Source organism: Thermomyces lanuginosus, assembly GCF_041956635.1.
Source record: "Thermomyces lanuginosus strain ATCC 200065 unplaced genomic scaffold VTN49scaffold_31, whole genome shotgun sequence".
In the NCBI taxonomy this organism is placed as follows: Eukaryota; Fungi; Ascomycota; class Eurotiomycetes; order Eurotiales; family Trichocomaceae; genus Thermomyces; species Thermomyces lanuginosus.
In genome coordinates, this window is record NW_027192365.1 from 1507112 (window position 1) to 1532487 (window position 25376).

Here is a 25376-nt window from a genome sequence, read left to right on the forward strand (position 1 = left end):
TTATTGGCGAGGTCGAAGGAGTAGATTGAATGAGGGTAGAAATGTCACCTGTCTCGACTCACGAGGGTGTATAGTGGGTTGAGAGACGAATGAAAACACAATTCGAATTGGATAGATCAATTTCATGCGGACAGTTCCTCCTCCCCTCCGGCATTTCAGGAAGAATGCGGTTGACACAGTCGCATGGAGAGGTTTTTTTTTTGTCGCGAGCAGACTTTGAGTAGAACATCAAACATTATAGTTACGCTAGGCTGGAAGTCTCTGCTTACGCAGTAATCGTAGTATCGTACCTGAAGTATACATTGATCAATGCTTGCGGTATGGACTGAAAAGACAAATGTGTTCAGTAGCTTCAGCAGTACGGTCAAAGGAATGGATCTGTACGGAGTATATGAACAGTCAAACATCATCGTTCAACTAAACAGCCTAAATGAACAATGCCAAATCTATGATACAGGAAATGGCGAACCAGGTCATTCACACAAGGAAAGAAATGATAGAGAAATGAAAACTATAGTCAGAGCAGATCAACCGCAGATGTGGTTTAGATGATCCATTTTTTTCCTTTTATTTCCCATCGGTATCCGAACCTCCCACTGCTGTGATCGATACAGGGCATCAATTTAAGAAATCAGAGCACGAGATGAAAGAAATGAAACGACCAGGATGGATGCAGGCGGCGAGGCACAAATAGGGCGAGAGGAAAGGCGCATCGACTCGGATTCGTTGATGCATACATTTGAGTTCCAGTCGACAAAAGACTAGATGCGTTGTCGATTCATCCGATCGCGTATCTCTGCCGGTCTGCTCCATTGGCTTCAGATACACAATACCTCCCATCCAAACACCGGAAACAGGAGACAATATCGAAAATGTCGTGGCCAAAAATTATGCAATAAACCGATGCACGCCGCAACCGTGCAGTTGAAGAAAAGAAAGAGATGCATTCACTGGGACATCAGTCCCATGCGAATCGTTATCGCCATTACATGATGGTACAGCAGCCGCCGCTTTGCGTTGGCGCGTATGGATCCTCTCGCTTGTCGACCTGGGTAACCGTTAGGGACGAGAAGATAACTAGCATAGTTGTCGCGACGCACCTGGCCCCATACCGACGGGACCATAAAGTCCCGGGTGTTGTTGCAGTAATTGATCAAGCTGCGCATTGTATTAGTATTTCTTGCGCATTCGAGAGGATGCTACGTTACGTACGACAACGCGGCTTCCGACACCTTCACCCGCGGTCGATCCAGATCCTCCTTCAGTCGGCTGTTCAGTTCCATCAATCGGCGATATTTAAGGTCGGCCATGCTCTGCTTCTTGGCCCTGCCATCGCCGACGGAACGAAGTTCGTAGGCCGGCATCTTGTCGGATTATTCGTGGGATGGTCTGATCCGAAGAGTCGTCGCGACGAAAAAGGCTAGGAATTGGACGAAATCGAACGCGCACGCTGTGCCGCTAGGGATCCCTTCAAGGAATTGCGTCAATATTTGTAAAAAAAGAAACAAAAAGAAAGGAAAAAGAACAGTGAGCGAAATGATAGGCAGCGAAAGAGAATGAAAAGGGGAGGGGAAAGAGGGTCTGACTCCGACGGGGATGAGGAAGACGAAAGGGGGGAGATAGGGAGAGCTTTGGGTTTGGTGGAGTGTCAAAGGAGACGGGGACGTGCAGCACTCCCAAACTCTCCTCAGGGCTTTCTCCCTATTTTTCTCGCGGCTTTAACAGGCTTAGAGGCTCTTGGGTTGAACCAGGGGGAAAAAAGCAGCCAACTTACTCTAGCGATACCTATTGGGTCCACAATCCCCCCAAGGACTGGAGTTGAATGGCCCGAGAGGTTCCGGGATGTTTATTTAGTGAGCCCCTTGGCCCGTTGTGGTGGGATCGCGGATGGACAACGGCAATAACTGGAAAAGAACAGTCAAACGACCGGCACGATGGAGAGTGATAAATCAAAAGCAACGGTCGATAACCTGACACGGTTCTCTCTCCACCCTAAGAGCAGCTGGGCGGGCCGTTTGCACCGTCGCCGACTCACGGAGCTCAGACCTCGGGCCATCTCCAGTGCGTCACGTGATATCACGTGAATGATGTTGCAGCGGCCCCGATTTTAGGTTTATGCCTCCGCCCCGGAGGGCGGAAGAATAATGATCCGTAGCATATGAAAAAGGAGCGAGCGGTGCAGAACAAATTGGGACTCGCGGGACGATTGGGCACAGACATGGGAAATGCTTGTTGACATCACTGCCGGCTGTAAATCACCATGCATTTGCCACATTGGTCGAGCTCGATAGACGAGTTATTGATCACAAGTAACTCCGCGTAGGCCGGCTCGAGTCTAGAGTACCTCATAGAGCCTCTCCATATACGAGTACAGCCTGAGGCATCGAGCCGCGGTTGCATCACGTGACAATCGCTTAGGCGGATGGCGGGATTTTGCCGTTTGCTGCCGTGCATCGCCCACAACGACATTTTTTCTGCAAGGTCCGATCGGCTGTGTCCACCGTCGAGATCGCCAGAACTCGCCCGCTGTCCCGAGTTCTGCGGTATCTTTGTCCCGGACAAGTCTCTCGCCCCTGTCGCCCGATCGTGGTCACCCTAAAACAGAACAAAATAATCCCACTGTCGCCCTTGGGGCAGGTCGCCCACCATGCCTCCTCCACCTCACATTAAGCCCGAAAATGTCCTCAAGGTACGAAGCGCGTGCTGTTGTCCATTTCGGAATATGGATGCGAATCAAAATTTGCCGGGAGAGCTGTTGGCTGACCAGTTGTCATTGATAATAGAGGGCTCAAGAACTCATCGCCGTGGGCCAGGCCCCGGCCGCCCTCACGGTTCTCCATGAACATGTTACCTCAAAGCGCACTCGCAGTACGCCTGTCGCCTCGCTCGAGCCAGTGATGCTCTTGTTTGTCGAGCTCTGCGTCGATCTGCGCAAAGGAAAATCCGCCAAGGATGGTCTCTACCAGTACAAGAACATTGCTCAGAACGCCAATGTGGGCACAATTGAGGTGAGTCCCTTAATTTGCCGGTTTCAATTGATCGCGCTGACTGTGGATTCTTCTATAGACTGTTCTTAAGCACTTCATCGAACTGGCCGAGAAGAAGGTCACCGAGGCGCAAATAAAGGCCGATGAGATCCAGTCTTCTATCGAGTCCGGCGCTCCATCTGCCAACGTGGAGGATCTGGAGGCCATTGAGACCCCCGAGACCATCTTGCTTGCCACTGTGTCCGGAGAACAATCACGAGATCGCACCGACCGCGCTGTCGTTACCCCGTGGTTGAAGTTCCTGTGGGAAACATATCGGACCGTGCTGGAGATCCTTAAGAACAATGCTCGCCTCGAGGTTATGTACCAGTCCACGGCTCTGCAGGCCTTCCAGTTCTGCTTGAAGTATACCCGCAAGACTGAATTCCGGCGCCTGTGCGAGCTGCTGCGCAACCATGTCCAGACTGCGGCCAAGTACTCTGGCCAGATGCATGCCATCAACCTGAGTGATCCCGACACCCTGCAGCGTCATCTCGATACCCGATTCCAGCAGCTCAACGTTGCTGTGGAGCTGGAGCTGTGGCAAGAGGCCTTCCGGAGCGTTGAGGACATTCACACCCTTCTCAGCCTCAGCAAGCGTCCGCCGAAGAACATCATGATGGCAAACTACTACGAGAAGCTGGCTCGTATCTTCCTCGTCAGCGAAAACTATCTGTTCCATGCGGCTGCCTGGAACCGCTACTACAACCTCCTTCGCCAGTCCGCCACCGCTCTGGCTGCTGGTCAAGGCTCCAAGAAGGACAATCCGCCAGTCGCCGAGGCGGACATGACCAAGGCCGCATCTTTTGTGCTGCTTTCGGCTCTTTCGATTCCCGTGATTAGCACGTCGCGCTCGCGCGGTGCTCTTGTCGATATTGACGAGGTCCGCAAGAACAAGAATGCTCGCCTCACGAACCTTCTCGGCATGGCCCAACCACCTACCCGGGCTGGTTTGTTCAAGGATATCCTGAACAAGGATCTGTTGAAACGCGCTCGCCCGGAGATCCGTGAACTGTACAACATCTTGGAGGTTGAGTTCCATCCCCTGTCCATCTGCAAGAGGATCACTCCGATCCTGAAGCAGATCGGTGCGGATCCAGAGATGGAGAAATACGTCCAGCCCCTACAGCAGGTCATCCTCACCCGACTCTTCCAGCAACTGTCGCAGGTCTACGAAACGGTCGAGCTCAAGTTCGTCTACGAGCTCGCCCAGTTCCCCGACCCGTTCCAGGTGACGCCGGCGATGATCGAGAAGTTCATCATGAACGGCTGCAAGAAGGGTGACCTGGCGATCCGCGTCGACCACGTTGCGGGTGTCCTCACTTTTGACTCGGATATCTTCTCCTCTGCCAAGGCATTGCACCCTGGTAGTGCTGCGGGCTCGGCGGAGAGCGAGGTTGGTTCCGTCCAACGTCTGCAGAGCACGCCGGCCGAGATCGCCCGCTCTCAGCTCACTCGCCTGGCTAAGACTCTCCACATCACCTGCATGTACGTCGACCCGTCGTACACTGCGGCTCGACTGGAGGCCAAGCAGGCCGCACTGGCTCGCGCCCGTGAGGGTGCTGCCAAGGAACACGAGGAGACGCTTGCTCGCCGCGTGATCATCGAGAAGAAGAAGGAGGCTGCCACGGAGTCTCTGCAGCGCAAGCAGCGCGAGGAAGAGACCCGCAAGCGTATCCGCACTCAGCAGCTCCAGGAGGCAGAGAAGCAGCGGTTGCTCGATGAGCATCGCGAGCGCGAGAAGAAGCGAATCAAGGACGAACAGAACCGTATCCGCCAGCAAGAGATCAAGAGGCAATTGGAGGAGTTGAAGCACGGCGTGAAGGGTCTGGACGTCAGCGAACTGGACATTGAGAACCTGGACACCAACAGCATCCGTGCGATCAAGCTCGCCCAGTTGGAAAAGGAGAAGAACGAGCTCAACGACCGCATTCGGATTACTGGCAAGCGGATCGACCATCTGGAACGGGCGTACCGCCGCGAGGAGCTCAAGTACATTGCAGAGGATTACGAGAGGCAAAAGAAGCACGATCTGGAGGTGTACGAACGCCAGAAGGAGCAGAAGCTCAAGGAAGCACAGCGCAAGCACAAGGAGGCCGTGGCGCTCAAGCACCGACTGAGCCGTCTTGTGCCGTACTTCAACGAATTCCGTGCTATGGTTACCGAGAAACGGCATGAGGAGTTCGAGAAGCGGCGCAAGGCTGCCGAGCGGGAGTTCGAAGCGAAGAAACGACAACGGATCAAGGAGGTGCAAGAGCGTCGTCGTCGCGAAAAGGCCGAGCGCGAGGCCGAGGAGCGTCGCAAGCGAGAAGAGGAAGAGCGGCGTCGACGGGAGGAAGAGGAGCAGAGGAAGCGCGAGGAGGAGCAGCGACGGATTCTTGCGGAGCGCAAAGCTCAGCGGGAAGAGGAGCGCAGGTACGTTCAACCAGCGAATCCACTAATACAACATGTTACTGACCCTTATTTTACAGGAAATTGGACGAAATTGCAGCCAAGCAGAGGGAACGCGAGGAGGAAGCGGTTCGCCGTATGGCGGAGCGCAAAGCAGAGCGGGAACGCCCACGTCTCAACTTGCTTCCTCGCACGGCTCCTCCGCCCGCCGCGGCCGCGTCCGACAAGGAAACGACCGCTGCCTTGCCACGGAACCCCAACAGTTACGTGCCGCCCCATCTACGCAACAAGGGCGACAACCAAGCCACCCCTGCCGCGCCTCCATCGGCCTCATCTCCATCCCCATCCCCGTCCCCGTCCCCAGCCGCGGCCAACGGCGGCCAGGCCGCTCCGGCTCAGGCCCCTGCTCCCACTCCCGGCAAATACGTGCCGCCCGCACGGCGCGGCGAGGCAGGCGCTGCCGGCGCCACCCCGCCTCCTCCAGGCCGGACACCGCCGCCGGCAGCGAGTTCGTCGAACTCTGGTGGCGACAAGCCGGGAGTGTGGGTACCGAGCTGGAAGCGCAACCGCCAGTAACTGCACTCTTCTTGCCCTATCCGTCCGTTGTTAAGAAAAATGAAAATCTTGCTCTTTTCGCATCATCACCATCATCATGCTACCTATTTGCTCGTGTCCTCTCGCATGTGTACAACGCTGTAACTCGACCCGCCATGCCATCATCATGCCATATATCCTGTCCACCTTTCTATGTTTCTTGACGAGAAATGAAAAAAAAAAAAAGAAGAGACCCTGGGTGGCTTAGGAGGTAGTTAGATTGTTGAAAAGGTCAGTTCTTTTTTTTTTTTTTTGATCTGTGTGTGCGATGTCTCTTTTTCTCTCTGTTAATGCCGAATGGGATGAGAATGAGATGAGAGATGTCATGAGAATGGATTATTTCCTTGTTTCTTTTCGAGTATGTTTCCTTGTTGGTTTCGGTTGTAATTCCTGCGGAAGGGGTGTAGAAATCGAGTATCTCACTGCAAACCCTGAGAGATTATCTTCGATGCAGGGGAGTAGGCTCATGTGGATGTAGTAGATTGATATCAATCTTCATCATTCTAGGCATTACTGGTTGAGGAATACTATGTCTACTATCTAACATACATATATGATGGGATGCAGTAACTATATCGTCTGCTGTAAGATGTTGTCTAAACCGCCACGCGGAGTCATCGATACTTTTATCCAGAAACGCATGGGGTATCAAATGCAAACCCAAAAAAAGAGACCTATGCAGTAACCTCGCCCTCCGATCCGAACAACTTCCTCCGCCACTCGCCGCACACCTTCTCGAACCCGCTGACGACCTCGCCGCAAACGCGGCCGGCTTCGCGCTCGCGCAGGCGTCGGTCCCACTCGCCGCGCTCGATGAAACGGAGGCCTTCCTCGCGGTCCTCGTCCTCGCGGCGCAGCTCTGCGACGAGGTCACGTGCAGAGCGCAACCGGCGCGAGGCCGTCGAGGTGAGCTGGCGGGATTCGTGAAGGGTGTCGCTGAGAGCGCGCAGGGCGAGCGTGAGGTCGTCGGTTTGCGTGAGGAGGGATTGGAGGGAGGTGAGCGGGTCGTTATTTGCGGAGGGGTTGACGTTGTTGTGGACTTTGGAGGTGGAGGAGGAAGAGGATGTAGGTCGGAAGGAGGGGGATGCGGATGGAGAGGACGATTCTGGGGGTGAGGGCTGCGGCTGCGTGGTTGGGAAAGGAACAGGTAGGCTAGGAAGGAGACCCTCGTCGATCATTGGAATCAGATCATCAATGGCCTCAGGCGTGAGGAGAGGGAACTGTGAGAACAGAAGCGGGTGGATCAGCGCTTGGATGGCCCGTGTCTGGTGCGTCAGATGCGATGTGATAGATGCGTGCGCGGTGATGAGTCTGGAGAGTTAGCTTCGTTCAAACTAACCATAGGTGTAGGGGGTTTCGTACCTAGCAGCACCGTTTTCAATCCCCGTCTGTGCCCCCAGATTTTGAAGGAGCTCAATCAGTCGATTCGTAACCTGATCGGTTGCCCCGGGCACATCGCCCGTTCCACGACGCGCCAGGCTCTCGATAGCTGCCATGCGTGCCTCCAGACTTGGCGGGATTTCCGCCGCTTCCTCCAAGTCCGAGTCGTTGCCATAATCCGAGCCGTCATACTGCGATTCCGTTCGGCGGTGACGGTGCTGGAAATGCATCGACTTTGGCCTCGGCAGCGATAGACGGTTGTGCTCTTGTTCGTCATGTGAAACGTTCTCCTCTTCGTCGTCACCCTCCTCCGCCTGGCGGCGGCTGCCGGGTTCGTCCCCCGCTGTTGAATCTCCATCCGCCGGTGGTTGGCCAACGTCGATGCCCGATGCGTCCTCGTATCCGTCTTCGTCCGCCCAGGCGTCGGCCAGCTCGTCCGCGAGATTACCGAGGCCCCCGCCCCCGCCATCACCGACATTGCTCATGTAGTCTTCCGACATACGCCGGTCGCCGTTCAGCGCCTGCCCGGCATTCTCTGGTCGCAGGGCCCAAGAAGAGTTAGGCGACTGCGGTGTCTGTGGGTAGTAGTACGCATTGTCGGTGTAGGTGCTTGGGGTTAGGTCCAGGCTCGATGGATGGCGGCGATGCCGGTTTGAAGATGGCGAGGACGGTATCGACATGATGTTGGGGAAGTAGTTAAATATTATATTAAGCAACGATCTCACAGAGAGCCAGCAAATTCAACCATCGATTGATCTGTCAGTTCGAGCCAGACGAGGACGTGCTTGTTGACCCCGTGTTTCGGCATACTGTCATTCAAGGAGGTGAATCTCCGTATGATGACTAATCATGATGCCCCAGGTTTCAGGCACATGAGTGTACCTGACCGGGCTAACCCGAGTCGGAAATTTTGCTGTTCCACGATGCCCCACGAACGGCGACGTCAGTCTCGGTTCGATATCGCACTGGTACTGTTGAATTGACTGAGAGAGCAAGGAATGCTCATCCGATTACCAAGATGAGCTACATTCGCCGCGCGGGTCCTATGGACCTTCTCTCCCTCAACCTCACCAACCTTGACCCATTGACCGAGAACTATGACATCGGCTTCTACCTGAACTATTTGATGCGATGGCCATCGCTGTTCAGCGTCGTGCAGGACCGAGATGCTGGGATCGTCGGATACAGTAAGTCTGCTCTGTGCAACCGGCATAACTGGTCGATGCTCCGGAAGCTAATTATCGGCCAACACGGTAAATGCACCGGGTGAATGACAACGCAAATAGTCATGGGCAAGTTGGAAGAACAGCCGCCGTCAATGCGCCATTCGGAACACTACACGCCCTGGCATGGGCACATCACCGTCTTGACCGTCGCGCCGGCATGGCGACGGTTGGGTTTCGCGCGAAGATTGACCGAGAGCCTGGAGCAGGCATCGGATATCAACGATGCCTGGTTCGTGGACTTGTATGTGCGCGAGAAGAATAAGGTTGCGGTTGATATGTACAAGGGATGGGGGTGAGTTTTTTTGTCAACAATCGCGTTTATGATAATGTAGAAGGCTGACGCAAGCTAGGTACTCCGTTTTCCGCCGGGTCGCTGGATACTACCAAGACGACCCAAGTGGCCAGTCCGAAGGTGAAGACGCATTTGATATGCGGAAGCCATGCAGCCGCGATAAGAATCTCGAGCATATTCGAGAGAACGGCGAGAATTTCGTAGTTAGCCCGGAGTGGGTTTCATGATGTCTATGATGTCTATAGACCGTATGGTATGGATTATTTAGAGGTGGGTTTATTTGACTAGCTGGATGTATATATATTCGGACCATGGATTAGACAGTAAACCAGTTGGATCATGACCTAGTAGACAAATCCCGATAACGCCGTCTATGCACAATGCAACCCCAAACCCATGATGCAATCGTGCATACGCAGTTACAACATAACTTAACCCGATTGCCAGAATAAGCCCGCAGCCAATGACTGGAATCAACAGCCTCATGTCCGATATAGCAACTTGGGGCCCGAGCGCATGATGCGCAAGGCCAGATAAATGATGGTGCAGACCGCCAAGGAACATGCACAAAACAGCTGAAGAGCCAGGTACGACCCTGTGGTGTTCCGCAGCGCACCACCAATGGGAGTGCCGATGAGCACTGCGATAGCACAGATGAAGAACGCCTGGCCGATACGCGTGCCGAGCTTGCGGAAGTCCTTGGTGATGGTCATGATGGCGATCGGCGGAAGGGAGACGAAACCGCCGGACCAAAAGCCATACAGCGCGGAAAGCACAATGATGCCCGCGGTATTATGCACGGCAATCCAGCAGAATGCCAGCAGTGAAGTGGCTGTGCACAACGGCACCAGCACATTGAAGGGCCCGACGTGATCGGCGGTCATGTTCGGCAAGATACGGCCAATGGTCGATGCAGCATTGAGGATCGACACGAGGTAGAAGCCGAGGCGCTCGCTGATGATGCCGTTTTCGATGGCGTACGGCTGGACGTAGACGACAAAATTGTAGAAACCCATAAAGCCCAGAAAGGAGCCGACCAAAAAGGTCACGTACTGGATCTCCCGAAAAGCGGAGAGATCGATAAGGGCGCGCTTTTCGGTGGGTCGGAAGCGCATGCGCATCACGGACAAGGACACCCCCCCGGTGCCCAGTGCGACAAAGCCGATGACCCGCGTCGCCCAGGGGAAACCGATCTTCAGCTGCAGCTGACGCCACAAAATGGGGAAGACTACACCGCCGATGCTGCTGCCCGAGGCCGCGATCCCGTTGACGAGCGCCCGTTTTTGCCGAAAATACTGCGGTAGAACGGCGACGGCCGGCGTGAAGAGCAGCCCAGTACCGATCCCGAGACAAATGCCCTGGGCAAGGAGGATCTGGTAGTATTGTTCCGAAAGACTGGTCATCATGAGTCCAAACACCACCAGGAAGTTGCCGACGGCCAGCAGCGAGGAGAAGTAGCCCGCATCGAACAGGGGACCGGCGATCGCGCCGACGCACAACAAGAGGCATGACTGAATGGAACCGATCCAGGAAATGGTCGACGGCGACATGTGCGAAAGCTTATCTTGCTCGTAATAAGTCTGGAAGACGCCAAAGGTATTGATGACGCCCCTATACGCACCGGTCAGCCTGATTCATCTTCCCACGAGTTCTATTCGTTCTCTCTGGAATGGCCAGGACATACCATGAGTTGAAGTACATGAAAAAGGCTCCCATCACCTGCAGCCATGCTTTGACGCCCTTGTCAAACACTACGGCGTCTTTCTGACCGTATTCTGTCGCGGTCGCCTCGGAGGATGAGGTCTGCGACTTCTCCGTCCCCGTCGGGGCAGGCGCCGTGCCATTTTGCTTTTCGACCTCCTCTCCTTGTCTCATTATGCCTAATATGCTCACTTCCTGCCTGGGGGAGAGAGTTGATTTGGGTCAGAAATGATATAAAAGAGAGGAGGACAATTCACTGCAATGGCTCAATGTTGGCCCGATCTACTTTTTTTCTCGTTTCCGGGGCCAGACTTTTTAATTGATTGTTCTATGAGTATACGACAAGAGGACTTCGGCAGCAGATCCGACCAGGGCCTCCGGCTGATGCCCCAATAATTCCGAACTTTTGCAACACGTTTAAGTACGGCTGATTCGTTCACTGCTCCGTAGTCGTTTAATTCGGCGTCTCGGACAAATAACAATGCTTTGAAACCAGCGAACCCTGACAGGAGCTTGACTAAGCAATTCCGTGGCCTACTGCGGAAATGTCATCACCGTTAGAGCAAGTCAAGCACAAAAAAATTTAGTGCAAGACCAAGTTGGGGTTGGGGCTCCCCCGCTGGCGGCGCCTGTTGACTTTGGCCGGGGTGCTCTGCTGCAGCTGATTGGCTTCAACGACATTACTAATCAGTTGTGGGATGTTTGCCGAACATCCGAAGTAGATCGCGGCGTGTGGACCAGGAGCCCGAACATTCACAGTAAACACATCGCGCTTGTGTATAGAAGTCACTAATCGTGCTTCAATAAAATGCAATCAATCTAACTTTGATTATATTATGAAAACTAATGGCAAAGATTTTGTTACATAGGAAAATATCGACTCAATAAAAAAAAGATCTCTCGGATATATCTGAAGTAATGGTCCGTTTCGATCGAATCTAACCGATTAGTAATCCATCTTTGAAGCTGGTTGTTAGGCGGCTATGCCCGAAGGCACGTTAGAGCACTGCGTGTGGCCAATTGCAACTCCTCCGTTGTGACGCCATGATCGGACTGCCAAACGGCTTCACTTCGGCTTGCCTTGTGTCTCCGGTATGTTGTGTATTTTCTCTCACCGAATGACTCTTCTCCGAGCCGATGCGGCGAGTACTTTTCAATGTAACATCATCTAAAGGTGCGTTTGAAAGCTCGCCCCTGGCCAGTGGCCAGGGGTGGTACGTGGCTAAAAGCAGTTTTGACTTATCGCCAACACACATGAATGATGGACCTAGCCACGATGGCGCAATTGGAGTGCCTTGCAGTTCTCTCGATTTCGCTGGAATCAGGGGCTCCTTAATGGACAAAGAGACCCGGCGTTGATGTTGACAGATCTCATACTACCTGTGGCATTGTAATAGCTGAACGGTTCTTCCTAGTCTTTCTGGGAACAATCCCTCGGGAGTTCATCTGGGAACATTGTCGTATCTTTTTCCAAACACCTTCGACCTACGGGTCTAATCGACAAATCCTGGAGTCTGGTCTGATATCTCGCCGTCGCTGACGGCTTGAACGGGAAAATGACCATGCTCTGTCGATCACTTGTGGGATAGCTGGCCCCGATTCTCGTGGAGTAATTGTGCCTCGCTCTCCTCCTGGTACCGGCGGTATGGTATTAACCCCGCAGCAATATCTCAGAGACACTTGCCAGACGAGCGGGAGCTTATTGCGAAACGTACGGAGTACCTCTACATCCAGTCTTTGCCGAGGATGATGATTCATGAAGGTTGTCCACCTCTCAGGCAACGAATCGGCATGGACAGCCTCCAATTTCAGCTCGATAAGCCTGTTCCATGAATTTATGGCAAAACCATCGGCTTCCTAAACGAACTGCTGTGGTTATAGAAACTTCGATGTTGCTGAGTCCCCCGTGATGCTGTCGCCAATGTTTCTATCGTGGAGCGCACAGACCAGAATCCCGCGGAACGCCCATTGAGATCCGCAGATAAGATCTCATACATCTCTCATTGTGTCCTCTAAATCAGATCAGATTCTAGGATTTCGCCAAGTAGGACCCGAAGTCGACGGCGTCTCAGAAAATTCTTAGATTGTTGTTCGTACTAAACTCCCGAAGAATTGCCGCCAGACTGGCCGTTCAGCTGTTACAACATGGCTGATGCAAAATCCGTCGTTCTCAACGCCTAGCCCATGCCGCAGCTCCATTCTGGGAGAAGTCAACCAGCATCTGAGATAACGGTAGCATGAGACGATAAACTGCGGGTACAATAAAGGAAATAATCTTTCCCCGAATCATGGATTGAGGAATGGACTGACTTCTTTTATAGGGCTAGTATTGACACGTGACTAGCTCAATGGCATGTGCCTCAATATTGTAAATGTGAAAGATGTTAAAAGATGATTTTGAACCAATGAACTCAATTGAACCGAACTGGTATCTAATCTATGTCCGTTTGTTTGCCTGAGATTTGTACGCAGTACCAATTCGCAAGCCGACCCAGATCCACCAACACCGAACGCTATGCCGAATGCAAAGAACGAGAGCCCATGTAAAAACATAACTCAAGCCAGATAAGACATTCACAGAAGCTCCTCACAGGTCCAGTCCTCATATCTAGGACATTTCGTCAGCAGAGAATCGAGTAGCCAAAGTTGAGAACACGTACGATCCATCAGGGAGATATCTCCTAATCACTAGCGGAATTTTCTTCTGATTAAGCTCCTTGATGGCGATCTGCAGCGGATCCGTCTCGCCTTCAAGTTCGACAAGGACAGGAGCATTCATACTGCAAACGCGTCAGCGCGGGGAGGGTCCCATCCGCCACGATAGAGAATACCATGGATCAACACACCTGATCTGAAGTGCCCGGGTTCCGAGAACACGCGCTCGCTCGTATTTGGTCATGTATGGCGTTGTCGTGCGCTGGTCATTCGGGATCTTCTTCGCGCGGTGCTGCTCCATCACTGGACCGCCGTAACCCGCACTTGGGTCCCCCGACACCACGATTTTGGTGCCATTTACACCTCGGTCGCCGTATGACTCCTCGGCGCCGCCCTCATAGGCTTCGGCTTGTTCCGTTTCTTCAGGGATGAAGTCATCGGGCTCATTTTCATCGTAGACCTCCGCTGGCTCGTAGTCGAAGCTTGCGCGCACGAAAACCGTCAGCACCAGGAGAACATAGTGCGAATCAGGAAACACTTACCCAGTGTCCTCGACGTCGTGATCTCCGTAGTCAGACATGATGGCGATGTAATAGATCTATAGTAACGATTGACACAAAGATTTGCTGCTGCTTGACTGAACGATGGTAAAACCGAAAAAAGTCGCATGGCTGATATTGCACTAACTCGATTAGGTTAGATTGAATTTCACCGCCTTCCTAACCACAACAGCTCAGCTTCAAAGACGGCAGAAAATATTTCGAAGCGGTTGTGTTGATGAAATCAAGCTCGATTGTCTCTATCAATTTGGTCTGCAGGCCATGGCCATGAAGCGGAAGGCATCCGCAGGGGCCTGCGTGTCTCCGAGAAAGGCTGCAAGATACGATGGAGATCCGCAAGGTGAGCTCGGATGGGTCATACTAGACACAAATCTAATGCCTCGAAGATCGGATCCATGAAGAGCCCCGATCAGATGCCAGTTATGAATCCGAAACAGAGTCGAGTGACAGTGAAGAGAATAATGATGATAAAAATGATACCCCCGCTACACCATACTCCCTGACATCATCGAAGTACCCTTCGGAGCTAAAAACCCATCTCTGTCCATTTGAGGGCTGCACCAAGGCATTCAATCGACCGGCCCGCCTGCAAGAACATATTCGTTCACACCGAAACGAGCGCATCTTCAAATGTCAATACGATGGCTGCGGAAAGACGTTTCTGCGGGCATCGCATCTCAACCACCATGTGAAGAGCGCGCATACGCAAATTCGAGACTACGTTTGCGACAGACCTGGATGTGGAAAGTCGTTTGTCACCGGAACGCGACTGCGAAGACACCTGGCGGCGCATGATGGGCGGGAAAAGTATCGATGTACTGAATATCCTCCGTGTAGCGAGACGTTCCGTAAACACTCGACGCTCAATCGACACATCATGACGGTGCACCTTAACCGGAAGCCCTTCCCCTGCACGCACGTGGATCCCGAGACTGGTCAGCAATGTACACAGGCGTTCGATTCTGCAGGTCATCTCCGGGCCCATGAGAGCCGCATGCATTCTCAGAATCGGTTTGTCTGTAGCGAGTGCTCAAAACAGCAATCACCCGAGAATCAGGCGGCAGTTGTGTGCTTCTCCACGTATGCTCAGCTCCAAGCACATATTCGGGAAGAACACCCGCCGCAATGTCCACAGTGCCCGGTTGTCTGCTCGACGTCTCGGGAGCTCCGGCGGCATCTTGAAATCGCACACGGTGATGTGAGCCTGGATGAGCGACGGCTGTTCCCGTGTCCTGAGCCGGGCTGTGACCGTCGATTTACCAAGAGTGGCAACCTGACGGTTCACATCCGGACCGTGCACCAGGGTGAGAAGCGGTTTGTCTGCGGCGAGACCGATCTCTCGCGTTCGAAGCGGGTCGAGGGCTGGGATGGCCGCGACGGCTGCGGGAAACGCTATGGCAGCAAGCTGGCCCTTGAGGAGCACGTGCGTACCGCACACTTGGGACTGCCCAACACCAAGGCGGAGCGCAGGATGCGGCAAGGAATTGACGCCTCTCAGCGCCGCAGCAGCCGGCCTACTCCATCCACCCTGACGCTCCTTACCGGGGAAGGCTACGCGGAGGAAACGGGCCGTCAGATTGCCTGTTTTGTATCTGACTGTCCGTATCGTTTCCACCGGGACTACGATCTTTGGGTGCACATGCGCAGCAAGCATGGGCACCCCGAGGAGGATATTCAGGCTCTGTTTATGCAGCGGGCGCTGACGGGAGACGGGGATGAGGATGGCCTATTTGATCTCTACGAATTGGATTGGGAGTTGGGAGAGCCGAACCAGTCTACCGAGCGGGTCGTTGCCCCTGAAGAACCGGGCTCTGGGGATGCGGGCCATACCGGGAGCCAGAATCATGGGGACGCGATGAAGGACATGGAGTTCCTGATGGACGACCACCATCAATCTTTCGGGCCATCATTCTCAACGATGCCCGGCGAGTTTGTGGTTGACCCAGCCCTCTCACAGGTGATGGAGGGATGAATCTCTTGACTGGACGAGTGAATATCTTCCGATTGTGATTCTAAATTAATACAGTGTAAAATCGCCGAGAGATGATCCTCGTTGTAATTCGGTGCGGGAGAACCCCGAGCACAGCACGGAGTACTCCGTACATCAGACAAAAGCTCTGAAACTGCATGTAACTGTTGTACCTTGCGAAGTACCTGTTTGGTTGCCTTCTCCGTACCCTGTCAGATGGAGCCACTTGGAAGCCGGCGGAACCCCTCTTGGTGTGGCGGTGCGACGAGGAGGAAAAGGGATGGAGTCTTGGCGGTGCTCCAGATCACGGGATCCGCGGATCACGGGATTGAAGGGTCTGATGATCGGATCATGCGGAAGGCCCTGATCCAGGGCTCCTTTCAAATGATCAGACCATTTGGGCATCTGAATTCGATGAAGAATGCAAAGTTTAAAGATCCCCCGACTTTGAGAGACTGGAAAGTGGCAGAATCGCCATGGCCCCTAGACGGCACGTGCTGGACAAAAGGTCCCCGTCGGCGAGGTTTTAGTGTTCAATAGTCCGCGGAGCCTGGAATCTGTGTGGATAGACATGGACAAAAAAAGAAGACCCAACTGAGACATACGAAAATCCGACGCCACCTTGCAGTGGAATTTGGAAGGATTTCCAGCACCATCCAAGACCTTGGCTGGCGTTGTTGCATCGATCGTCTCTGGTCATTTGTTGTGATCGAGAGGAGATCCCGGTGGTGGTCTGGAGATAGGGTAGGTTAATTAATATACGGATGATTGACGTGATGGTGGAAAACGTGGACCAAAAACCCTCACGCCATTGTGTCTTAGAATGAAAAGCGGCAAGTTAGTGGGAGTGGACCCATCGCGTGGCTCCCATTTTCCCCCCCCGTACCTCAAGCCTAACTCCAACCGGTCTAGCCCAATCCGTAGGGATGTGCCACCACTAACTTTAGGTGAGTTTTAGGCGGCCCAACCCCTGTTCAGTGCCCGCATCCTAGTGGGATTGACGCCTAGAAATCTAGAGGCTCATGTTTAACGGCCAAGGGTCTAGGTAACCTAACTAACGTATCGTAGTTATCGGGATACTCCGCGCGGCCGGCCCGATGGCAACGTCATCGCCATTTTCTGTGGGCGGACAAGGTGCCAGTGTGTCCATCTTTTCTGTCCACCTTTCTCCTCCCTCTCCGCTCCTTGTAACCCTTGCTCCGCGGCCCCTTTTTTCGAGCTCCATGATCTGAACTTTGCATTTCCCGAGTATCCGATCAGTCGGTATTTTCCTGCGTTGCCCCGAGCTTTGGTCTGGGGTTAACGAACTAAATAGATCTTTCAACTTCGAAAACATTTCTTTCACCTCCAATCGCACCGAGACACATTACATACACACCCCCCGGCCCAAACAAAAAACCTCGGTGCTCGTCTTGACCGGGACCCCAGTGCCGTGCGATCCTGGATGTAATCCCAGGTCGCCATCGGAGCCATGGGTCGCCCGCGTGGTACGTGGGACACATTCCATGACAGTGCGGAATCTCGCAGCCGTCCACTGACAGCCGCCCCCCTTGCATCAGTCCTGTCATTCATCTCGTCCTGGAGCCAGACGCTCCGAGGCCACTCCTCCGACGCCAGACAACAGAAACCGTCCCCAGAGAAGCTGTCCCAAAGCAATGCCAGCAGCTCGACGTCGCTTCCGCAAGATGCTGAGACCCAGCTGCGAACGCTGGAGGCTCCCATCCGGAGTATCCAGCGGACAACCATGTCTCGTCCTGCCTCGATGGTGTTTACCTACCAGCCACACATTGTCGACATCGCGCACGATACGTTACCCGAGCTGCAACCGATCTTCAGCTATTTGAATGCCCACGCCAACAAGGTCTATCAGGAGGGGTACTTTCTGAAGTTGAATGACCTGGATGCACGTATGGCCCGACTTTCCTGACAGAGCGGAGAAGCTCGCGTGGCTAACCGGGAACTAGACGGGCGCCCATGCGCAGATCGACAGTGGATGGAATGCTTCGCCCAGCTCGTCGGCACGGTCTTGGCTCTCTGGGACGCCGCTGCACTGGACGCGGCTGGCGACGACGGAGAGGTGGCACCGACCTTTATCAACCTCTCCGATGCATCAATCAAAATAGTACGTACCAATTGAGATGTGATTGCCCAGATTCATATCTAACGCGCCGATAGATCGACTCGCTGCCGACACGAAGTCCGGACGCCACGCCAATTCAAAACGTATTGAGCGTGTCCTCCGCGGCGAAGAATCGCTATCTCTTCCATTTCAATTCGGTCAATTCTATGACTCAGTGGGCTGCAGCCATCCGTCTAGCTCTGTACGAACATTCCTCGCTCCTAGAGGCCTACACCGGCTGCATCATCGCCGGTAAGGGTAAATCTCTCAACAACATCCGCGACATCATGGAGCGCTCGCGATCCAAGTTTGAGGATTGGGTTCGGGTCCGATTCGGTGCGGGTACGCCCTGGCGCCGCTGTTGGTGCGTGGTGTATCCACCAGATCCGAAGCAATACCAGAAAATGCGCAAGTCAATGAAGAAGCGCTCAGCATATGATCGGACCACACCCCTTGTGACCGGGAGCGTTAAGTTCTATGAGAACAAGAAGGCCCGTAAAGCCAAAAAACCGATCGCAACCATCTCCAGTGCATTCGCCGCCTATGCAATCTATCCCCAGTCCAAGGAGCTGATCGACCAGTCGACCTTGGTTAAGATCGAGGGCGATATCACAACCCATGGGGAAACCGAGACGACCGCCGAGGGCATGGTCTTTGTCATGCCTGAAATCCATCCGGCGGTCTCTGGCTTTGAGATGATGTTGCGATTTTTGTTCCCCGTCTTCGATACCTTTGGTCTGTACGGACGGCCTAATCGTTTGATCGCGGACACAAACAACGTCAAGAGTCTCATGTTCGCGCTGCCCCTGCAGAAACGGGAGGGGTACCTTGATGTTCTCGATGTGGCCAACCTTATCCACACCCCCGGCGCTCGGGACTGGGACGAAAAGACATGGCGGAAGGAGTTGAAGGAGACCACCGCGAGTCGGATGGCTACCCCAGACAGTCCCGCGAGTTCTGGCGACCGTGACCGGCAGAGGCAAGGTAGAAAGGCTCGAGCCCGGTTTGAGGAACCTGGGCAACGTTTTTCGGCGGCATTTAACCAATCCGCCGACACCGTTGTCGAGAATGCTGCCCTCGCCCGTGCGGCATCCCCTGGCCGCAGCCATTCTGGCATGCCATCCGAGCCGGACTCAGCATCAGGACGCGCTGGCGACCGGCCATCAACTTCTCAATTCTCCATGGGAGACACAGCGGCTGACTCCCAGCCTTCCCCGCTGCCGGCACCTGAGCGTCCCACAACTCGAGAGTCGAGTGGGGGAAGCAGCTATGGTAGCGGGTTCCGCCATTCGATGGCTGCCAATGCGGAAGTCGTGGGACGCGATCTGCGACCCAATGCGCCCCCGACGCCGGTTGCCACCCCTCCAGAATTCGCACATAGTCCCCGGGACACACCGGCCATCAGACCTCAGCCGTCGCCAGAGCTGCGGATGGCGAATCATCGAATGTCAATGGGCACCCTTTTGCAACTGGAAGAGGTTGGCCGCATGGGCCGTGGTGATTCTGTATCTGAACAGCAGCGACTCGACGAGCTGGCGTTGTCGGATCAGCAACGGCCGCAAACTGGGGCCAGTGGTAATTATATACCGTATCGCCCGGACGCTGATGAGCGTCGATCATCTATTCCGAGCGTTGGCCCACCCACGCCCAAGCGCAACAGCCAAGCGGCTCCTAATCTGCACATTGATACCAGCAAAGCGACGAAGCGCAAGCCGGTGCCGTCGCAGGATTTCCAGGCTCCCGCGCCGTCCCAACAGGCCGAGGAGCCTCAACCTGTACCGCCTGCCGAGCCATCGGCGCCGACCCCGGAGTCGGAGCCACCATCGTCTACCGTGTCCGACAGCAGCATAGCGTATCTGCGCCAGACTGTCGACGAAGCGACGCTGGCGAGGATCATGGTTCGGCAACCATCGTTCGAACGACGGCCTTCTCCGATCTCACCACCGCCGCCGCCCAAGCCGACACAGCAGGTGGACGACGAGAGTGTGTACTCCAAGGACCCCGAACCAGAGTCACCGGACTATTCGAGCTCTCGCCCGTCGGTGGAGACTGAACGGTCGGAGGAGTCCCTTCCCCGCCCGAGAATGGGCGTGCTCAAGACAGTGGGTGATGCACCACCTCCTGGACGGGAGGTCATTCTGGGAGATACTCGATATGTGGCACATGACGAGCTTCCAAAGGAGAATCCGGACATCCCCGAAATCGATTTCGGGCCAACCATGTCGTATGATCCGACAACGCGGCGGCCCAGTTTGGGAGACATTAACCGGATTAGCCACCAACGGTCAGATTCTCAATCGACTGTTCGGCAGGAGAGGCGCCACCGGCGAGGCTCGTCACGGGAGGAGCAACGGCGAAGCATGCTATGGCAGCCGGGCTTGGCCATGGGTCGACCCGAATCCCCGGCGAACCGAGCGGTTTCCCCGGAAGAGTTTGTCCACCGCCGGAGCAACTCCCAGCAAATGCCAGTCATTCCACCTCCCCACCACCACCGCACGTCGTCCAACTCGACAGTGCGACCCAAGTCTGGTGACTGGGCCCAAATTGCGCATCAGTACGCGCGTGATCTGCCGCCGCGGCCTCATTCGCGCGGTGCAGCTAGTGTGCTCGGGCAACAGGATCTCGCAAGCCACCTGTCGGCACGGGAGCAGGAGCACGTTGCACGGATAACGGGATCGTCGTTCTTCAACCTGTCGAGCAGCAACACGAAGCAGCAACCGGTTGGCTCTGGTGGCCTCGTCGCCGCAATTGACGCGCGGGAGCGTGAGAGACGAGACTTCCGCGAGGGTGTTAGCAACCAGATGGTGCAGCAGGCTATTGCGCAACGTCAGCAGCATCAGCAGGCCGCGGCCATGTACGAAGGGTACACGCACACCCACTCGCGCTCGCAGTCCGGAATCCCCGCTCCTCGCCCGCAGTCCGCCTTCTACAGCATGCCCGGTGCGAGTTACACTTGGGACACTGTCAGCAACCTCAACGCGTACCGACCAACAACCATGGCTGGACCGCCTCCTGGATGGGGTGGACACGCGACACCGCCCGCGGCGCAGCAATCACCGCACTACTATCAGTATCCACATCAAATCAATTAATTAATTTTTTACACTCACGTTCCCTTTTTGTCCTTCTTTACCATTTTCCCTATTTTTGTTCTCTACAATCATTTTAATTTCTCCTGGGTTTCATATGTTGCATATCTCGGACGGTGCTGTGTTTTTCTCTCTCTCTCTCTCTTCCATGTCCGGAGTGGATGCATTGAGTCGGTGTTCGTACAGACGGATGAAAGGCGTATAATCCGGTCATTTGTGTTTTTTCTGTCATTTTGAAACTCAAGGTCATATAGTACATGACGTGTGTTGTTAAGTTAGAGTCTAGACCATGCATCGCGGGGAAATTTTTTGAATCAAAAGCAAGATACAGTATCAATATTTTTTTTTTTCTTTCCAATAAACATAACACATGCAAAACCGAAACCCAACACTCTAAAAAATCAAAGCGAAAAACTCCTGAAAGATCAAGTCGCATGCAACTTCTTCACTCTCAACTGCCCTTCGTACAAGAACCGATCAATGGCCGCCGCAACGGTTAACGTCCCGCCGATGACAGCGCAGACTCCCGTCAGGAATCCCGTGAAGCTCTTTGGCCGTGTTTCACGGTTGATGACCTTCATCGGGGAAATGTCGTAGTTGAAGAAGACGCCCGGGATGCCGCCCTGGGCGTGGACACGCCCGTCGGGAGAGGCGTCCGGGGAGCTGCGAATCGGCCGCTGGTGCGAGGTTACCGAGTACTGATGCGTTTCGATGCTGGTGCTTCCGGCGCCGTGCTGGCCCAGGGGGACTTCCTCCCACTGGTCTGGGCTGGGGAGGGTAGGGATGTTGGAGAGGGGTAGGTATGAGGTCGAGACGACCTTGATGAAGTAGACGTAGTTGTATGCCGGCTCGTCGGTGAACTCCTGCGTGCCATCCAGGGGGTTGGTGTGGTGGTGGTCTGTCCACTGCCACCGGCGGGAGATCTCGTCTGGCAGCGGCGGGCCGAAGCGCAGCTGGTGAATGATGTGCGACATGGTGTGTTTCTCCTTGTCGTCCAGGTTATCCTGTAGGTATGTCTCGAGGTCGTGGATGTGCATGTACCCCGAGGTGTAGCTGCGGCCGGGAGCGATGTGGAAGTTGCCCACGACTTTGTTCACTCGGATCACGCCCTCGAGGCGGCAGCCTTCTCGTCGCTGTGCGTCTAGACGCTCCGCGTATCGTTCGCGTTGGCACTGCTCGATGTTTTCTCCTTTGCCGAATGCCCATTGTTGCTCCGCGTAGGCTTGTCGCACTTCTTCGCAGGTGTTGCAGCATCCGGGTTTCTTAGTGCCGGGCGGGGGCGGCGCGCCGCCGCATTCGCCGCAGTAGTTGGGGTCGAGGTGGACGGCGGCATCTTTGGCGGAGTTGCTGCAGTCGTCAGTAACTGGTATTTTTCAATATGAGGACACCCAATGTTGGTACGTACAGCTCCAGCTTCTCAACATCCAGTACCTTCCCACCCTCGGACGCCGGCCCCAATCGCACTTTGTTCACGCCATGCACCACACCTACCTGCTGCTCCCCCGACACATCCATGACGTCCAGCGTCAGTAGCTCGCAGGGTAACCGCGGGAACGTGATGTTCATGTGAATCTCCATTCTCTCCCCTAGTCTACGTCAGCAAAATCTCTCTACCGAAAGATAGACTATACGTAGGTACAGTACCTCTTGACTTATCCACAATCAATTCCGGCATCACCTCTACCCGCCGATAATCCGCCCACTCCCCCCAAATCAACCACAAAATCACCACCACCGACACCAATGTGACCACTCCGCCCGACGTCGTTCGCACCCGCGCATCTTCCACCGTTTTGGCAAACGCGTCGAGCCGCGTGAAGCGTGATTTGGCCGGCATGGTGATTAAACCCCTTCTCCCTCTCTCTCTTTCACCAGCTCTTGCCTACTCCCAAGGGATCCCAGGACCGTGATTGCTGCGCGACACGTAGCAGCGCAGCCTCACAGCGGACCAAGGAGGATATATATACACCACACAGCGAATCAAAATACGGCCCGTTTCATCGAGATTTAATTCGTCGCGTCCGGGAGGTGGAATTGGAGGATGTCCCAGAGCTCGAGGGATGCATGTGAACTGAACACGCTGGAAGTTACTTGTCCCTGGAGTCCTTGACCCGCCAAGCCGGTCCCCTATCTGCCGGGTTCTGCTGCCTGAGGCAGAAACGCGCCCCGCTGATTGGCAGGCCCCTGGCCAGATTCCCCGGATTAGCAGCGGGCTGGAAGAGCCTATTTTGTGCTTAGCGACAGGTAAATCATCCGCCTGTTGATTTAGGGTCCATGGTTCAGGCAGGCAGCTCAGTGCAAATAGCGCGGGAGGCTCCCCCAGATTTTCTTCTTTCTCTTCCTCACCGTGGAAAAAAAACCAAAAAACACGGTCACAAAAATCTGCTTTTAAAAGTCAAATCTGTTTTGAAGTTTTGTTTTGCTTGCTCATTTCAAACCTACTACTCTCTCTCTCTGAACCTCTCTCAGCTTGAGCTTTGTTCGCTGCTCTCTTTCTCTCTCTCTCTCCAGGCTTGAGCTTTGCTCGCCAAACACTCGCTGGCTCGAGCCTCGCTCGCCGGCAATCAACCCTACTGTCTAGCGACTAGCACCTTCGCGCTGGACACTCCAGGAGCTTGAGCTAGCTCGCTCCGGGGTCTCTTCCCTCTCTTTCTCTCTCTCTGTGTCTCCCGTCCTCTTATTTTCTCTCTCATCCAACCTCGGGAGACAACGCAAGCCAAGATGGCCGCTTTTCCCCACGGCCAGTCATCCAACTCTTGCCCACCCTTCAAGCGGAGCCCACATCGAGACCGTCGCCCTCAAAATCCTTATATCGACCGCGAAAACAATACCCCTACGGCCGGGCCCGGCCAACCCCAAAAGCCTCGCGGTCGTCGTGGTCATCGTGGCGGAAGCCGGCGTCCTCAGAACTCTACACCCTCCTCCAAACCGAGCTCCGCTATTGGGCATCAGAAGCCAAAGCCGGCCATCGTCCCCGCCGAGCATCATCATCATCATCATCATCATTCTCATCGTCAGAAGCAAGGAGGACGAATTCATTCCAACCGTTCCGCACACAAACAAGAGCGAGTGCCGCCCGCTTGGCCGCCTCGCGACCTCGAAGGCGACGTCATCATGGCCGATGCCTGTACAGCCGGTCACGCCAGCTCATCCCAGTCATCTGGGACGGCCCCACGCGCCAGCCGCGCAAAAATCACTGGCCGCAGCTTCATCGCCACGCCCAGTGGCTACGCTCCATCCCACGACTTCTTCATTACGGGATGGAGTCCCAACGAACCCATCAGCCTCTTACTCGGCTATATCGAGCAATACCTCAGACAACAACAAGCTTGCAGCCGCGGCTGCTCACCAGAGAACAATAACAACAACAATAATAATAATCACTATCGGCACGTCGTCCAGGTATGTCTGACATCAGCATCAACAGTTATCGCTCAGCTCGCCGTTTTCGTTGCCGGGGTGATCCAGTTGCGATGCTGTCGTGATCTGTCTTCGTCTCAAGCCGGCGCCGTTTCTCGTTGCTTACGTCCGGTTCCCAACACTCGATTTCGACGAGCGTTTCACAGCATTTTCTCGTTTGGTTGATGAGCGGGGAATTCGCTTTGTTTTTAAACCCAACATTTTCCTCTAGTCAATCTAACACTCTTGCAGTTCCGTCTCCTGCGGGACGGCGCTCTCCAAGTTTCTGTCCTCGAGGAGGACGTCCCGCACATGCTGGCCTTGAACGGTCGTACCTTTGCCGGCGCAGCGCTACGAGTTTCTTCACGGTGAAGATTTGGAAGAAAGGGCCCAGGAGGATTTTAAGAGATTTGTTTGATACCCGATGGGTAGCGATAAACGCTCCCATCATACATTTGTCTGATCTGGTCTGATCTACGTTGAATCATGTACGGGGCCGGCCCGAATCTATATCATGTATCTAGTGATTTGGGCATCGGGTAGTGATAAACACTCCCTGCCCTGAAAATCAATCGCCGGGAGTGGGAGGGACCCGCTTTGTTTACTCGGGGTCAAGAAAGGGTGGCATCTCGGCATTTTTTTTACAAAAAAATGGAAAATACTTTTCAGACTGAAAACATTGATATCCTCAGGGAAGCATGAGCAATGCGCCTAGTGGTCCAGTTTGGTCAGCAAATTTGCGATCAGTAAATACTGAAGTTATTGCTCGTCGTTTCATTGCAATCAGCCATCGTTAATCGCCCTGCGTTCGTCGAATAGACACCCGGAGAAGGTCCATTCCAGTGAAATTAATAGCAACGCGTTCGCCATGCCAAACTCACATATCCACCTACGCATACTACGGATATCTTTGAGCTTAATCAAAAGGGAATTGTCTGGCTGCGGGTTTGCCATGAATTGTGAAAATTTTCCCGT

At 54.3% G+C, this 25376-nt stretch overlaps 14 protein-coding genes across 14 annotated transcripts; 7 read left to right on the plus strand and 7 right to left on the minus strand.

Annotated features, from left to right (window-relative positions):
* Nucleotides 1-618: 618 nt before the first annotated feature.
* Nucleotides 619-840, minus strand: VTN49DRAFT_4604 (uncharacterized protein; the record flags this gene model as incomplete). Its single annotated transcript, XM_069412569.1, has 1 exon — nucleotides 619-840. One exon carries the CDS (start codon nucleotides 838-840, stop codon nucleotides 619-621), a length of 222 nt encoding a protein of 73 aa, XP_069267799.1.
* Nucleotides 841-888: 48 nt separating this feature from the next.
* VTN49DRAFT_4605 (uncharacterized protein) lies at nucleotides 889-1310 on the minus strand (the record flags this gene model as incomplete). Its single annotated transcript, XM_069412570.1, has 3 exons — nucleotides 889-1048; nucleotides 1117-1158; nucleotides 1213-1310. The coding sequence occupies 3 exons, from the start codon at nucleotides 1308-1310 to the stop codon at nucleotides 889-891; spliced, it is 300 nt and encodes a 99-aa protein (XP_069267800.1).
* A 63-nt stretch (nucleotides 1311-1373) lies between these two features.
* On the minus strand, nucleotides 1374-2056 carry VTN49DRAFT_4606 (uncharacterized protein; the record flags this gene model as incomplete). Its single annotated transcript, XM_069412571.1, has 3 exons — nucleotides 1374-1716; nucleotides 1775-1785; nucleotides 2036-2056. The coding sequence occupies 3 exons, from the start codon at nucleotides 2054-2056 to the stop codon at nucleotides 1374-1376; spliced, it is 375 nt and encodes a 124-aa protein (XP_069267801.1).
* Nucleotides 2057-2647: 591 nt separating this feature from the next.
* Nucleotides 2648-5993, plus strand: VTN49DRAFT_4607 (uncharacterized protein; the record flags this gene model as incomplete). The annotated part of the gene is made up of 4 exons (XM_069412572.1): nucleotides 2648-2689; nucleotides 2784-3008; nucleotides 3067-5441; nucleotides 5498-5993. The coding sequence occupies 4 exons, from the start codon at nucleotides 2648-2650 to the stop codon at nucleotides 5991-5993; spliced, it is 3138 nt and encodes a 1045-aa protein (XP_069267802.1).
* A 692-nt stretch (nucleotides 5994-6685) lies between these two features.
* On the minus strand, nucleotides 6686-8071 carry VTN49DRAFT_4608 (uncharacterized protein; the record flags this gene model as incomplete). Its single annotated transcript, XM_069412573.1, has 2 exons — nucleotides 6686-7322; nucleotides 7374-8071. 2 exons carry the CDS (start codon nucleotides 8069-8071, stop codon nucleotides 6686-6688), a joined length of 1335 nt encoding a protein of 444 aa, XP_069267803.1.
* A 338-nt stretch (nucleotides 8072-8409) lies between these two features.
* Nucleotides 8410-9136, plus strand: VTN49DRAFT_4609 (uncharacterized protein; the record flags this gene model as incomplete). Its single annotated transcript, XM_069412574.1, has 3 exons — nucleotides 8410-8578; nucleotides 8678-8909; nucleotides 8968-9136. The coding sequence occupies 3 exons, from the start codon at nucleotides 8410-8412 to the stop codon at nucleotides 9134-9136; spliced, it is 570 nt and encodes a 189-aa protein (XP_069267804.1).
* Nucleotides 9137-9391: 255 nt separating this feature from the next.
* Nucleotides 9392-10784, minus strand: VTN49DRAFT_4610 (uncharacterized protein; the record flags this gene model as incomplete). The annotated part of the gene is made up of 2 exons (XM_069412576.1): nucleotides 9392-10520; nucleotides 10594-10784. The coding sequence occupies 2 exons, from the start codon at nucleotides 10782-10784 to the stop codon at nucleotides 9392-9394; spliced, it is 1320 nt and encodes a 439-aa protein (XP_069267805.1).
* A 2400-nt stretch (nucleotides 10785-13184) lies between these two features.
* Nucleotides 13185-13845, minus strand: VTN49DRAFT_4611 (uncharacterized protein; the record flags this gene model as incomplete). The annotated part of the gene is made up of 4 exons (XM_069412577.1): nucleotides 13185-13218; nucleotides 13271-13390; nucleotides 13457-13747; nucleotides 13808-13845. 4 exons carry the CDS (start codon nucleotides 13843-13845, stop codon nucleotides 13185-13187), a joined length of 483 nt encoding a protein of 160 aa, XP_069267806.1.
* Nucleotides 13846-14086: 241 nt separating this feature from the next.
* On the plus strand, nucleotides 14087-15797 carry VTN49DRAFT_4612 (uncharacterized protein; the record flags this gene model as incomplete). The annotated part of the gene is made up of 2 exons (XM_069412578.1): nucleotides 14087-14165; nucleotides 14212-15797. 2 exons carry the CDS (start codon nucleotides 14087-14089, stop codon nucleotides 15795-15797), a joined length of 1665 nt encoding a protein of 554 aa, XP_069267807.1.
* A 213-nt stretch (nucleotides 15798-16010) lies between these two features.
* Nucleotides 16011-16334, plus strand: VTN49DRAFT_4613 (uncharacterized protein; the record flags this gene model as incomplete). The annotated part of the gene is made up of 1 exon (XM_069412579.1): nucleotides 16011-16334. The coding sequence occupies one exon, from the start codon at nucleotides 16011-16013 to the stop codon at nucleotides 16332-16334; it is 324 nt and encodes a 107-aa protein (XP_069267808.1).
* A 283-nt stretch (nucleotides 16335-16617) lies between these two features.
* Nucleotides 16618-17026, plus strand: VTN49DRAFT_4614 (uncharacterized protein; the record flags this gene model as incomplete). Its single annotated transcript, XM_069412580.1, has 2 exons — nucleotides 16618-16741; nucleotides 16863-17026. 2 exons carry the CDS (start codon nucleotides 16618-16620, stop codon nucleotides 17024-17026), a joined length of 288 nt encoding a protein of 95 aa, XP_069267809.1.
* A 239-nt stretch (nucleotides 17027-17265) lies between these two features.
* Nucleotides 17266-21005, plus strand: VTN49DRAFT_4615 (uncharacterized protein; the record flags this gene model as incomplete). Its single annotated transcript, XM_069412581.1, has 4 exons — nucleotides 17266-17281; nucleotides 17354-17701; nucleotides 17759-17916; nucleotides 17970-21005. The coding sequence occupies 4 exons, from the start codon at nucleotides 17266-17268 to the stop codon at nucleotides 21003-21005; spliced, it is 3558 nt and encodes a 1185-aa protein (XP_069267810.1).
* Nucleotides 21006-21427: 422 nt separating this feature from the next.
* On the minus strand, nucleotides 21428-22839 carry VTN49DRAFT_4616 (uncharacterized protein; the record flags this gene model as incomplete). Its single annotated transcript, XM_069412582.1, has 3 exons — nucleotides 21428-22349; nucleotides 22408-22588; nucleotides 22647-22839. The coding sequence occupies 3 exons, from the start codon at nucleotides 22837-22839 to the stop codon at nucleotides 21428-21430; spliced, it is 1296 nt and encodes a 431-aa protein (XP_069267811.1).
* An 884-nt stretch (nucleotides 22840-23723) lies between these two features.
* VTN49DRAFT_4617 (uncharacterized protein) lies at nucleotides 23724-24773 on the plus strand (the record flags this gene model as incomplete). Its single annotated transcript, XM_069412583.1, has 2 exons — nucleotides 23724-24404; nucleotides 24654-24773. The coding sequence occupies 2 exons, from the start codon at nucleotides 23724-23726 to the stop codon at nucleotides 24771-24773; spliced, it is 801 nt and encodes a 266-aa protein (XP_069267812.1).
* Between the last annotated feature and the right edge of the window lie 603 nt (nucleotides 24774-25376).